The 15,607-nt window shown below is 35.5% G+C and overlaps 1 protein-coding gene across 7 annotated transcripts in view; it reads right to left on the bottom strand.

Annotated features, from left to right (window-relative positions):
- LOC127508049 (uncharacterized) overlaps positions 1-15,607 on the bottom strand; it is a 422,397-nt gene that overhangs the window by 376,749 nt on the left and 30,041 nt on the right. For 3 of the 7 annotated variants that reach the window (XM_051885588.1, XM_051885590.1, XM_051885591.1), the window contains 2 exons: positions 5,206-5,502; positions 4,021-4,332 (listed from right to left, as the gene is read on the bottom strand). The exons of 2 other annotated variants lie outside the window; for them this stretch is intronic. In XM_051885588.1, coding sequence (XP_051741548.1) covers positions 4,021-4,332; positions 5,206-5,502 — 609 coding nt within the window. The remainder of the gene's footprint in view (positions 1-4,020; positions 4,333-5,205; positions 5,503-15,607) is intronic. 2 more of the 7 variants (XM_051885589.1, XM_051885593.1) reach the window with 1 other exon arrangement.

Below are 15,607 nucleotides of genomic sequence, written 5' to 3'. Positions count from 1 at the left end.
TGTAGTAAGTCAGTCTTACCAATAGGAACCTATACAAGCTTTGGAATTTGAACATGAACATGTTTCTAAATGTTAAAAGTAATTTTCATGAATACAAATTATATGTTTTTAATCACTTGGTGGAAATGGCAGTCGTCCCCATGAGCCATGGTAGCGCGTCAATTCTTTCACAGGTATAAATATGCAGCTATAATGGAGGTAGATGGTTTTGAATGAATATTTCATGTGGATATACAGTGGTTACATACTGTTAAAACTAATCATGGTATTGATATCTTTGTAAAACTGCCGACTCTGTAGAACAGTGGCAAGGACAACTAACTTTACTGAGCTCTGAAAGCCCCCTAGTGGCTGGGAGCATTTTCGTTGTGTTGTGGCTTTATTCCGTTGTGTGGCTTGATTTCGTTGTATTGTGAACTTATGTTTGCTTTTTAAATTTCGTTGTGTTCTGCACTACTGGGCCACCGTAGAATTCACCTCAAACAAACAATAATTTGCTCAAAGAGCATCTGACATGTTCCTCTGCTCATTCCAAAACTGCCAGAAAAACTTTCATTGTCGATCACAGGGCAGATAGCAAACAAACATTAGCCTGTTTCACACTAGACGAGTAAGTGAAGTGTATAAAAGCTTGCAGGAACAGGATGTGAGTGAGTTAAATGTCCTGCATTCATCACCAGAGAGAAGTCAGCAGTTTCACTGGAAGACGGGTTATGGTATTTTGATTAAAAATTACAAGGTCAAGAAATAAATAACCTATAAATTACTCACAATAAGATCAATAACATGCATTCAGAAAACAGATGGAGGGAATTTTTATTTCATGGTCACTTAAAAGTGACTCACTGATCAGCAGAGGTGGGAGTAAGTCACACATGTTCAAGTCACAAGTAAGTCTCAAGTCTTAACCTTCAAGTCTCAAGCAAGTCCAAGTCAATTTTTTGTTAGAATCAAGCAAGTCAAGTCAAGTCGTAGCTTGGGTCAAACAAGTCACTGGCAAGTCATACAAATGTTTGATGATTTAACTGAATTTATATTAAAATAAGTTATAACTACAGTAGTTATGGACTATGGGAGTTTTATTTGCAAAAAAAAAAAAAAAATGCATTATGGATTTCTACTCAAAAGGTGTCCACATACAGCTGAGCTGTCAATACAATAAAAAATCTAAAATAAAAAATAAATTAATTAACGTGTGTGCGTGTATGAGTGAAAAGTGTATTGTTTGCATGTGCATGGTTGTGTTCGCAAGCCTGTATGATTTTTTTTCTTTCTTTTCTCCTTAAGACGTTTTGTGAATACGACCCCTGAACTCTTAAATGGATGGATTAGAACTGGATGTAATGGATTAGTGTGTCTCACAGCACCATGTTCTGATATGTGCTTAAAGTCGTCATGAAATCAAAATTGACCCTATTTCCTTTGTTAGTGCATATTACTAGTCTTGTGGTGAACAATTAATCCATGCAAGTTAATACTCAGAAAAAAATAGTTTGTTGTGGTAATCTTTAATCAAAATCTGAAAAGTATAAAACGCTTAAACCACTCCAACCGTTAGTCTGATATGAGCGACAGATGGAGAGGAGGAGCGCTAAAGTAAAACCCTGCCCTCTATTCAATATTCCCTTAACTTGGGAATATGTCACAACACTGGAGAAAAGTCTTTTACAACTTCCGGTTCACGGGGACTTTAAATGGATAGTTCATTCATGTCATTCCAAACCTGTATGACTTTCTTCTGTGAAACAAAAGAAGATATTCTGAAAAATGTTTGGGTCCAAACAACATTGGACACCATGACATGGAAGGAAAAACACTTTAGTGCTCCATAGAAAGAAAGTCAGTCATACAAGTCATACTAGGGCTGTAGCTAACGATTCATTTGGTAATCGAGTAATCGTTCAATTATTCTAATGATTACTGGAGTAATCACCCCCACCCCCCCCCAACCCCCACCCTTTTTACACAACAAAACACATTCACTCACACATATGGCTTAAAATATATAATAGCAATAACACAATAATAATTGATTCAAGTAAAGTATCAAAAGCAATTAATTGTATGGTTTTATTGAACAAAACTGTCAAAATACATAATGTATTGAATTGTACAACTAATGTTCTTTATGTATTATAACAAACGCCTGCAGAGGGCGAGAGTGGCCTGACGATTTTACAACGCGATCTAATCCTTGTTTAATATTGGCTTACAACATTTATTTTAAAATGTTCAATTAATCATTAATCATTAAACATACTGTATAACGTTGCTAAGGTTTACTGACGACTTACCTTACAAATCTGATTAAACCTTAAAAGCAATTTAAGCTCACAGCATATTCAGAGATGGAGTTTGAGACGCTCCACTCATGTATAACAGTTCACGTGAAGCTGCATTTACTGTGAAAGGAGCCGCACGAGACGCACTAGACACGTATATCCTCCTGGGACCCGGGAATAGATTTCTGTCCTCTGTAGTGGACATCATATTTTAGTGATTTTCTCTGACATCATACATGTCACAGTTTTAAGTTTGGATGTCCTGTAAAGAGCACATTCAGGGCTTTGCAGAGATGCCAAATTTTTATTGGTTTCGCCATGACAACAACAACTTCTGGAAATTCTTATGCAAATATGATAATATTTTATAATTATCATTTAAATCAGATTAATTTTCAAATTGTTTGTTATAAATCAATATCTCAGGAAAATGTTATGGGGTTTCAAATCAAAATATGACTTTCTGTTACGAAACAGGACATTGATTTCATACATGACCTCTGTAGAGGACACCAGGACTTAAATCATGTTTATCAGGAGATATAATAGGAGATACAACAAGTGAATAGGGAAAGATATTATATATATCAATAATCCTATTGATTATTAGTTATTATTATGAAAATGTTGCCAATTAGTACTCCCATTATTACACTTCTTTTTTCATTACATGTTGCTCAAAAACACATTAATATGCAAATTAGATACAGATGCATTGTATTGAATGGGAAAATCCATGTATGACAATTTTACCCACATATTGCATAACTAAAATGGTATCTCAATTAATTCCATTATATCTTTCATAACATACTTGAGAATCATTTTGATACAAAGTTTGGTTAAAAACAATCCTGAAGGCTAAAAATTGATTGGTGATTAAAAAAAATCCCATTGTTTTTGCCTATACATGTCATTTTATTTTTTAAACAACTCAGTCCAGGTGTCCACTACAGAGGACATATCATAACATATGAATAAAATATAATTTTTCAAAAATGTTATATTTTAATTTGGTTCTTATGCCCTAAACAATATAATGACGTGAAAAAAAAACTAAATTCAAAAAAACTTTTTTTCCTGGGTCTCAGGAGGATAAAAATAACTAGAGCATAAATATATTAAACTTGCAGCACATTTGTTTCATTAATTAATAATCTTTGTAAATTGACAATAGTATTATGCTTTATTATTTTTACACAGGTTTAATATTGTGCAGCCTTAGAAAACTGTCTAATAATGTGTTTCATGGATTCTCCTCCGTGGAAAGTGCCACCTCCGGTATTTTACCAGTTACTCGACACGGGCAAATTGAAATCGAGGATTTAAAAAAAAAAAAAAAAAATAAAAAATAAAAAAATCGAGTAATCGAATTTCATCGATGAATCGTTAAAGTCCTAAATCATACCAGTAACACTGAGTTCATATAAAAGGGACATTCTCACGACACAACCTGAGGATCTGCACTGCTGACCACTGTGTTGAGATTCTCTCATAAATGTGCATCAGAGAGCTCTCACACAATGAAGATCTTTTGTGAAGAAAGACTTAACTTTTGTTTCAAATTTCCACATTCAAATCAATCACATCACTTCTTAAAATTTGGATCTAATTCAATAAAAGTCTTGTGGGTCCAGGATGACATGAGGGCATTTTTGGCTGAACTATCCTTTAAGAACGACACAATACTGATCTGAAATAAAATCATAATTACAATGAAAGTAAATATTTCACTCACCAGAAACAGTAACATTGAATAACTTGAATGAGGATTTGCCATTTCTGATGATCTTTAGTTTGTATTCTCCAGTGTGGAAAGCTCTGATTGTCTTGATGGTGAGATCTCCAGTCTGAGGATTCAGATCCACTTTATCTTTAAATCTATCATCACTGTACTCAGACTCTTCTTCACACTTATCTTCTGTGTTTTTAGCTACAAGACGGTTGACATCTCCAAACATCCAGAATATCTTATCTCCTCTCTGTATTTCAGGATTGACACGTAGAGTCACATCCGCCCCCTCCATCACTGACACTGACTTCACTTCATCTGTCAAAGAAACAGAGGAAAATACAGAAGAGAAATCAGAACCAGAAAACCAACAGCAGCAGAAATAAACAGAAGAAACACTGACATATCACACCTGACATACTGGATCACAAACATATCATTTACTCTATTTTAAGTTGAAAAGAGCTCAACTTCTCATTCTAGAAATCTGAATGTAAGTATAAATCTCTACACCTCATGTGTGTTTCACTGATGAAACTGTGTTGAACTCCAGTCTGTGTTTCTAAGAGTAAAAATCCACTCAAATGACATGAAATATGAGTGTGTTGAATTGAGTTTCTGTGAAGAAACGGTTCTGAATGTTTGATTTGTGATCAGATAATGACTGTACTGCAGTTCAATAATGATCAAGAATAATGAGGAGGATTGTGACTGATAAAGTTGATCAAACAATCCTGCAGACAGAAGCAACACAGTCTGTGTGAAGAACAGTTTCAGAACAGACAACAGCATATGAAAGAAGACTGTCTGAAGCTGCTTCATTGAGGAACCAGATCTGTCTAAAACACCAGAAACCAGGTCTGACAAAACAAGACAAAAATAAGAAACTTGCCTAAATAAATTCATTATTATTCAATTAAAATGATTAAATCTGTAACTGCGTGTATTTACAGTTGACTTCATGAAAAAATACCACATGAGCTTTTTGAGCTTTAAGGCTTTGATAAAACAGTGTGTTGATTTCTACATCAGTATATATCTGCTATGGCAGCAGTGCAGTGATATGATGAACAGGTCAGAGTTTCTCCATCATTAATATAACACAACTGGAACACTTTTATAATCATATTTTGACACAAGGTCTGTCATATACACTGCTGCTGTTTCACTGAAAGACTTTGTGTTACTCACCACAGACGATAATCCTGAAGAGTCTGAATGTTGAATAATCACTGGTCTTGATCTCTAGTTTATATAATCCAGCGTGTTCAGGTCTGGTTTGTTGAATGATGAGAGATCCAGTCCGAGAGTCCAGCGTCATTTGGTCTCTGAATTCATCAGACCATTGAGGGTTCTCACGGTTCTCTCCAGTCATTTTAACTATGAGTTTCTCTTCAAACTTCCACTGTATTTTATCATCCTTCTGTATTACAGCATTAGAGTTCAGAGGGACATAATCTCCCTTCTCCACTGATTCATTCACTTGTTCTGCAGCAGCACAGAAACAGAGAAACAGAGATCAGAAATCAGAAACAGAAAACTAACAACATCAGACAACAAAGCATTACTGATCAATTGATCAACATCTCAAATGTTTCATTTACTCAGTTTATGAATATCAGTAATGAACTCAGCTTTCTCTGATTCTACCATATTATAGAAATCTACATGAAGATATAAATGAATTAAATGAGTCGACCTCAAATCTAATGTGTGTTTTGACCAACAGAACAGCCTGAAATCCACACAACAAACATCAGACTACAGATTTAGTTGAGCTTGACTATTTAAAGATCCTCTTTTAAACTAAAAGAAGCAAATAGAGGGAAAATGTGTGAAAAAAGTCTGAATTCTACGGTGGCCCAGTAGTGCACGACACAATGAAATTAAAAAAAGCAACATAAGTTCACAACACAATGAAATCGAACCAGTGTTGCCAACTAATGTTCAGGGAAGTTGCTAAAGACGGGTGGATTTGTTGCTGAAAGTTGCTAAATGATGTTGTGAGATGACGTCATCACGTAACCATGACGCAAAACTGCATTATTGTGTAGAATACACATAAAAATATGATTTGAAATCAACTGTTAATTTAGATTTGTTCATAATATAAATATATTATAATATAAATGTATTTATAATAATATAAACCTATTTTATTTGTAAAAGTAATATAAACAACATCTTTTTGATCAGATATTTTTATTTTTAAATACAACATTGAATTATTGAACAGTTACACATTTTTTAACAACTACATTTTCTTATTTTCTTATTAACTAGTAAAACTACACATTTTGAACAATTATAGTTTGAAGCAGTGTATTGGTAGTTAGTTAAAAATAGGGCACGATGTACTGTGTTAAAATGAAGGAATTATCCGTATTGATTTTTCTCAGGTGTTTTACCTGTATTATAATTTACACATTGCATTTTGTGTTTTAGGGTTACAACTTAACGGATCTTGTCCTGGCAGAAAATTACCAGAACCTTTTTCTGTTTTTCTACAATTTACAGTGTACCTAACTGAACAACAATGATAGGTACAAGCTAATAACATGCTGTATCATAAATGAACAATTATTATTGAACAACTGCAACTATCATCTTAATTCACATATGAAGTGTGTACTGTCATCTTTCTTCAGCTCTCTCCAGGCTGATGCGCTGCTTGACTGGCAAATTTAAGCCAGGACCAGCACGTGACCAGCATAAACCAGCTCAAACCAGCATCTCAGCTTCAAAACCTACCTTACCAGCATATGCTGTTTTTTCAACAGGGTCAATGTTAACGTATTGTTCATGTAACTGTTGTATAAAATATCACATTTGCCATCGTTCTGATTTGGGGAAAACGACAAAAACTCATCAGGGCAAAAATGCCCATGTATCTTGAGTTTTGAGTTCATATAACTGCATACATCACAGTGAAAGCGTGAGTGACAAACTCAATGTCAGCTCACACATTGTTAAAACATAATTAGGATATCATCATAGACAATACTATCACACACCCCTACACACATAAAGAATGAACTTACAACGGTTACTGAACTGACATTTACCCATTTTCCTCTGCTCTCTTCCTTTCACGTGCAGGAGACAGTAACCTATGTTATACAGTAAATGCTGCGAGACCCATGAATTGTCACATGAACAAGCAAATCCACAAAGAAAATAATAATAATAATAATAATAATAATAATAATAATATGTATTAGGGGTGACCCTGAATAGTCGACAATTCGAAGCTTCGACAGGAGGAGCCTGATTTGACTACCAATCTCACAGTCGAATCTCCGCAGAGGTGTTATGAGACGAGATATGGCGGATTTTACATAGATGTACGGTTCTCTCCCAATAGCTTAATATACAGCCAATTATGATAATGCTGTAAATAAAAATGTGAAAAGAAAGAAGCTTTTAATAAATATTTTAAATGTGCGTGAATAAATCCAACCACCCCGTGACAGATTTAAAGGGTTAGTTCACCCAAATATGAATATAATGTCATTTATTACTCACCCTCATGCCGTTCCACACCCGTAAGACCTCTATTATCAGATATTTTTGTTTAAATCCGATGGCTCCGTGAGGCCTACATAGGGAGCAATGACATTTCCTCTCTCAAGATCCATAAAGGTACTAAAAACATATTTAAATCAGTTCATGTGAGTACAGTGGTTCAATATTAATATTATAAAGCAACGAGAATATTTTTGGTGTGCCAAAAAAACAAAATAACGACTTATATAGTGATGGCCGATTTCAAAACACTGCTTCATGAAGCTTCAGAGCGTAATGAATCAGTGTGTCGAATCAGCGGTTTGGAGCGCCAAAGTCACGTGATTTCAGTAGTTTGGCGGTTTGACACGCGATCCGAATCATGATTTGACACGCTGATTCATTATGCTCCGAAGCTTCAAATAAGTCATTATTTTGGTTTTTTGCCGCACCAAAAATATTCTCATCGCTTTATAATATTAATATTGAACCACTGTACTCACATGAACTGATTAAATATGTTTTTAGTACATTAATGGATCTTGAGAGAGGAAATGTCATTGCTGGCTATGGAGGCCTCACTGAGCCATCGGATTTCATCAAAAATATCTTAATTTGTGTTCTGTAGATGAATGAAGGTCTTACGGGTGTGGAACGACATGAGGGTGAGTAATAAATGACATTATTTTCATTTTTGGGTGAACTAACCCTTTAAGTTTCACTTCCATGATCTGTGACCGACAGAGGAGCATCTTGGCAGCAGGGATTAAATCTTTAACAATGTCTGGGATAAGAAAATCAAAAGTGTAGAATTGGATGCACTTTGAAATGGTAAAAGATGATCCAAAGAACGTATGATGCAAGTTGTGCCAACAGCTCATGTCCTACGCTCAACAACGACAAACACTGCGGTGCGTCTCTGCCGGCCAACGCTAACGAGCTGACTAATGTACACACAGGCAGATCACGTGAAAGACTGGATTTTTTCGATCAGGTAGGGTACAAGTGATTTCAAAACATTTCAGCCGGTTCTAATTTGATTTTTGGATGCTGTGAATGTTTAGCTAAAAAGACTGCCACTCCAGTTTAGCGTTTATTGCCTCTGCAGTTAAAAAAGACAAAGTTGACAATTCTGGCTATACTTACGTTATTTTAATAATTTCTTTAATTTTTATTTATTTATTGATCACTCCGGGTTATCTAATTTAACTATCTGAATATATGTTCCCCTGCAATTCAGGCATTTTGCACTTGTGACTTGATAATGACTATTTAATTTTTTTAATTAGGCTTTTTAATTTTTATTTATTGAACGGTATATTCTGTTCTAATTCAATTCTGTAAATTAATGTTTGATTAAACAATTATTAAATTTTTTTATTACATTAATTTTAATTTTTGTTTTTCCGGTGCATTGATGTTGCGCTGTAGAACAGTTAAAGCTTGCTCGCACAGGCAATTTAGCCGATTTAATTTGATCTGCCGATTTATCAAATGCATATCTATCTGCAGTGTGGCCTTTCTGCAGTTATTTATATATATATTTTAAGTTTTATTGATCCAAAATGTTTTTATTAATTTTCTTTTATATCTTTGAGTGATGGTCTGTACATCGTGGCTGTCAATGTTTATCCACATTGCCTTTCATTTGTTTAAAAAAGATAAAACCATTGTCAGTTTCGTCTATCACTTGACAGGCAGTTTGGTCGCTTTATTAGAAAGTTGTGTTATTGAAAGTCTGTGCTGTGTGTGAAAGAAAATAAGAGCCGCCCCCCCACCTCCAACATATATGATTCGACTATCAGTCGAATATAGGCAATCTGATTCGAATCTGATTCAACTATGTAAACCCGTAGTCAGGGACACCCCTAATATGTATGCTAATTAGATAGTTTTAATTTGGTAAATGATTTAGATATGTCTTAGTCAAAGTGTCATCTAAAATTTAAGACCTCTCATAAGTAAAAATAAGGCTTTTTAAGACTTTTTATTACCTTAAAATTTTAAAAATCTAATTGAAGACTTTTTAAGGATCCACAGGAACCCTGACTACAAGCTTTGGATCATGTCTGTTTCTAAATGTTAAAAGTGATTTTACTGAATACAAATTATATGTTTTTAATCACTTGGTGGAATTGGCAGTCATTCCCCTGAGCCATGGTAGCGCGTCAGTTCATTCACAGGTATAAATATGCAGCTATAAATGTACATAGATGGTTTTGAATTAATATCTCATGTGGATATACAGTGGTTACATACTGTTAAAACTAATCATGATATCTTAGGGGTGTATCGATTCACTCGTTTTCTCGATGTATCGATTACAAATCCTGACAATGCATATGCATCGATCTTGAAACATGTTTTTTGAATCGTGAATCGTTCATTTTGGTCAATAATCGATGTAAAATGTTAAGAATCGGATTAATCGTGATTCTATAGCGATTCAGTGCTTTAAAATATATAAACGTTAAATTACTACATGCACGAATTGACGTTGTGCGCCGTAATTCGCCCTCACAGCTCTCATTCACAGACATGCGCTGCACTCTTTAGCGCCTCTCACTATATATATCGGGCCGATATTTGTCTTTTTTTAATATATCAGCATCGGCCGATATCCGTGTTTAGTAGTGCCGATTTAAAGCCAGGCACGTCCGCGGGCAGCCCTGTGTTATTGGTGCGGTGGAATGTGCTGCTGCCGCATGTGAATTAAAACTTTTGGAAGATTCAACAACAGTCCTGGGAGATAAAGGTAGCCTAAGGCTTAAATTCTGATATTTCAAAGTCCTATGGCCATATATTTACTATATATTACTAGTAAACTATGAAGTGTTGCTTCACTTAGAGAAAGAAACAACGGATAGCATAAAACCGTCGGGAACTGGCATAATGCTACAGCTGGTTGAAGGTTCGCTTACTTGTAGTTAACTTTAAGGACTGTAGTCCAAAACTACCAGCAGCTTGCTTGCTAACATATTAGCCCCAATGTTATAAGTTCTGTTTTATTTTTCCTGTATCGGAGTCGGAGAATTTCACTCTGTGCTTGGGGCAGCTCTGACAAACACTGCAGCGTGATTGAGGGCTACGTTACTCCGACAAATATTGGCAATGTTAAGAGGATTTGGCATTTCCAATTAATGTTAGCCTGTTACATTCTTCTAGTCTATTATTATTACTATTAGGTAAGCTACTTTTATTATTAAATTAATATTATAATAAATTTGCCCCGCAATAATTTCACAGCGCATCACTGCATAACTGACGTGCTGTGAGGATAATAAAAGATTAGGCTATCAGCTCCTCTTTGAAAATGTTTTAAACATTTTTTAGGTCTATTATACAATGAATTAGACCTATAATTAAAATTATTAACAGTCTATAATATTTCCTAACACTGCAGTCATAAATGAAAATTAAGAGCAGCTTTAGGCTACTTCACCAACTTTAAAAAAAAAAGCTGTTTAACACAAAATACTATTCTTCTCATTTGTTTCACTATATGTACGGGCCACAAAGGAAATTATGGAATAAATTAAGACAGTTATATACCGTTACCAGCATATTATGTTGAAATTCGTCTCTGAGAGAAAATGCTCCGTTAATGCAGCGTCAGGCAGCTCCGTCACTTTTACTTTCACTTTGAATACTGACCGAGGTTAAGCTTTTACCGGCATAACTTTTCCGCAAAGGATTTGTGCTACGCCACTGCGCAGAAGTGTATGACATTTGTTCGGAAGCATGGTTTGATGCAGATAATAGCCGGGTTTCCATCCAACTTTGCATTAATGAAAATTCAGCTCAAGAATATGCGCATCTGCGTGTGTTTCCATCAACTGTGTAATGCGAAATGGACATCAGCCTAATAAAGTGATGTGTTCCGACCAATGACATATATATATATATATATATATATTATATATATATATATATATATATATACACACACATATACATATATACATATATATATATACATATACACATATACATATACATATACACATATACATATATATATATGTCGCACAGTTATTATCCTCATTAAACCTGTCTAACGTTAACCGTCAAGAATGTCAGAAATCACTAAGAGTTTAGCACTGTTCTTGCATACAAGGCTGTGCAACATGACAAAGTTTTTAATTGATTTTTATTTATAAAGTTGTATTTATTTTATTTAAATGTATATTTAAGTTTACATTTATGTTCCAACAAACTTGAAAAATTCAGCTTGATAAATGCTCTAAAATTATGTAAATCAAGTCAGTGTTCAATAAATGATGTTAAGTTTAGAAATGTTGTGCATCCACTTATTATTAGTGTGACATTTTAGCATGCAAATGAAGGGGAAAACTTCAAGATATCGGCCCTAAAAATCGGCAGCACATATCGGCCATTGGCTGACCCTGACCTCTAAACATCGGCATCGGTTATAGAAAAACCCATATCGGTCGATCTCTACCTCTCACTGGATTGCTCTCGCGATCCGTCCGTAGCCCAGGTTTGAGCTCTCCTCAGGACGGCCACTGTTGTTCACATGAGCAGATGACAGTCTCTATTATAATAGCAATAGTCCTGAGTCACACTGCACAAGCCATTGATAAAGCTGTCAAGTCATTGCGTGGTCAACGCTTTTATTGCGTGGAAACGTCGCCATTATTTTCTATAAGATAAACTACTCAGGTCTTACGGAAATGGGTCATACCATTGACATTACATGAGCAGTTGAAGGAACGTTAAAACCCACCTTATTCAAGAGCGCGCATTTAATGCAATGATGGACCAAACACATAATGTAAGTGTCTAAATGCATACGCACAGTTCCAATGAATGATAAATGAAATGATGAACCTAATGTCGTTAAACTGAATGCACGAAGGAAACGGCTGCAGTAACTACAACATTAACAACACTGAAATAAGAGCGCGCGGTTTATCAATCAATCAGATGCACGTTAAAGTTGCGTTCGTTACTATAGCGACAGTAGGCACCCAGCGCGTTTCCTTTCAGAATCATCATAAGGAAAATGTTCCGTATAAAGAGGACAAAGACGGCTTTTCTTACTATTCCTTGAAGAAAAGTTAGTTTAGGATTAGTTGGGAAAGTGCATGATAATCTAGGGTAGTCTCTCCACGTAAGCGTTACAGTAGTATGTTTAATGTACCTGGAAAACTTTAATAAGGTTGTGTAGCCATTAACACTATCCTCCACTATAGTTAACATGAACTAGGCCTAATAACACTTTTAAAACCTTTTAAAATTTTGGCTTATGTAAATTTCCACAAATGCCAATTTTTATAGGCTATTAAAATAAAGTTTTGTAGCATCATTAAGAACTAGCATGAACTAACATTAACGGGGTAGTTCACCCAAAAATGAAAATAATGTCATTTATTACTCACCCTCATGTCGTTCCACACCCGTAAGACCTTTTAAGAACACAAATTAAGATATTTTTGTTGAAATCCGATGGCTCAGTGAGCCCTACATAGGGAGCAATGACATTTCCTCTCTCAAGATCCATTAATGTACTAAAAACATATTTAAATCAGATCATGTGAGTACAGTGGTTCAATATTAATGTTATAAAGCGACGAGAATATTTTTGGTGCGGCAAAAAAAAAACAAAATAACGACTTATTATTATGAATCAGCGTATCGAATCAGCGCTGCTTCTCGTCGCTTTATAATATTAATATTGAACCACTGTACTCACATGAACTGATAAAATATGTTTTTAGTACCTTTATGGATCTTGAGAGAGGAAATGTCATATGCAGGCTATGCAGGCCTCACTGAGCCATCGGATTTCAACTAAAATATCTTAATTTGTGTTCTGAAGATGAATGAAGGTCTTACGGGTGTGGAACGACATGAGGGTGAGTAATAAATGACAATTATTTTCATTTTTGGGTGAACTAACCCTTTAATGTTAGTTCATGTTAGTTCTTAATGATGCTACAAAACTTTATTTTAATGGCCTATAAAAATTGGCATTTGTGGAAATTGAGTAATAAATGACAGAATTTTCATTTTGGGGTGAACTAAACTTTTAAAAATGGACAAAAGTTTTTTTTTTTTTTTTTTTTGCCCCCACTCTCTAACCGCCTGAAGGTCACTGTATAATTCTCATCCTGACTTAGACGCATTGAGAGAAGCATTTCAATAACCCTATGAATGCATATGTATACTCAAAGATTCACAGCCCTATGATATCTTTGTAAAACTGACGACTCTGTAGAACAGTGGCAAGGACAACTAACTTTACCGAGCTCTGAAAGCCCCCTAGTGGCTGGGAGCATTTTCGTTGTATTGTGGCTTTATTGCGTTGCGTGGCTCGATTTCGTTGTATTGTGTCAGGAGGTGACATGAATGCAACACAATCAAGGTATCGCATCAGTGATTTGATAATGCAGTGTAGTGTACACTAGGACAGACAGGCTAAGTATAAGGAAGTTATAACTGAGCTACTGACAGTTTTTGCCATGGAAATGTACTAATTAAAAAAAAAAAAAAAAAAAAAAAAAAAAAAGTGAAAATCTCTCTGCAGATCTGGTGATCAGGGGTCGTATTCACAAAACATTTTATCTTAACATTTTATCTCCTGAATAACAGTAAAAGTCTTAGTAAAAAGCTTCCTCTTAAACCTATTCACAAAGCTGCTGAGACAAACGTTACTAAGGAATAGAGAGTCTTATGCTGCGTTCACACCGAACGCGTCTGGGGCGTCTGATTTATTTTATATATATTTATTGAGTCTACAAGCTAGCTAAAGCTGGCAAATTGATCTTATTCGCTGTAATTCACAACTATTTTCCTGCTGACGAGTTGTGTTTATTCAGAAAAAAGTGTGCAGAAAGAAGTGGAAGAGTCTGGGACACATAAAGGAGCGGGAGAGCCCCTCTCATGACGCGAATTCGCGTCTGCTGTGAAGTCAATGTCACGCGCGAATGAAGCGAGTAAACTCAAAATGTTCAAGCGTCCAACTAGACGCGTCTGACGCAAATTTGACGCGTGATTTGCGTTCGGTGTGAACGCAGCATTAAACCTGCAGTCCGCCGTTTTTCCTTTTTGTCGCCATCTCTGTTTGAAACCTGCAATTGCAGTCATATGCGGAATAGGAATCTGCATCGGCACAGCTCATCAGCGCGGATGAATCTAATGTTTGCTGTCAGTCACCGGATCGGTGTGGATACTGTACTTCAGAATCACAGATTCTCCGTCTTGAAAGTGTGACCAATATAAGAATTTTCACTGGAAAATATCATCTGAACAAGTAAGTAACGTCTGCCACTTTTGTTCTGACCAACTGAGGAAAAAAGCATTAGGCCTACAATAAATCGCGCTGCCAATGGTGATTAAATCTAACGATCGCTTAGTTCAATCACGCCAAACTGTGCAAATTATTATTACTGTTATACTTTGTTCTCAAATTGTTAATGTTAACAACATCAGCATTACGTGACTATGTGTATTTAGTGTGTATTAACGTTACCTGTAGATTTCAATTTCTGTAGCCACTCTGCAGTCCAAAGTCTTTTGCTTTTTAACTACGAGTGAATCTCCAGTTGTCACTGATGATTGTCATGTGGACCTTTCTGGATTACAATCCGCCATCAAAATGATAAGTTTAATTATTTCAGCTGTTGTGAGAACAGGCTATAAATGATCCGCTACCAGCAGCATCCTCACATGATAAAACCGACCAGCCTGGACGGGACCAAAGACTAGAATAACAAGTAATAATAAGTCTTAAAGGGGCTTTGACGGGACTCCTTCCTTTCTGTTTTCAGACGTGACGTAATGACGCAATGGTGAACGGCTGCATGCTCGAATTTCCCGCGTAAATCCACCAGGTCGTTCTTATTATAAAACATTATTACAAGCTCACCGCTGTGAATCGAGCTAAGATAATGAGATAGTTTTGAACACTGGCTGGTTATGTACTTGCTCAAAAATTGATTTTGGATAATTTTTAACCAAAAAAAGTTACAGACTGCAGCTTTAAGATAAGAGAAAGGGCGGGATTGACCTCCTTTCTATGGATGATGTCATCACGCTTCCTATGATTGGCTAATGGGAAACAGTC

The sequence above is a fragment of the Ctenopharyngodon idella genome, chromosome 3 (genome assembly GCF_019924925.1).
Source record: "Ctenopharyngodon idella isolate HZGC_01 chromosome 3, HZGC01, whole genome shotgun sequence".
Taxonomy (NCBI): Eukaryota; Metazoa; Chordata; class Actinopteri; order Cypriniformes; family Xenocyprididae; genus Ctenopharyngodon; species Ctenopharyngodon idella.
The sequence above is the reverse complement of the archived record's forward strand: the minus strand, read 5'-3'. Positions and strand labels throughout refer to the sequence as shown.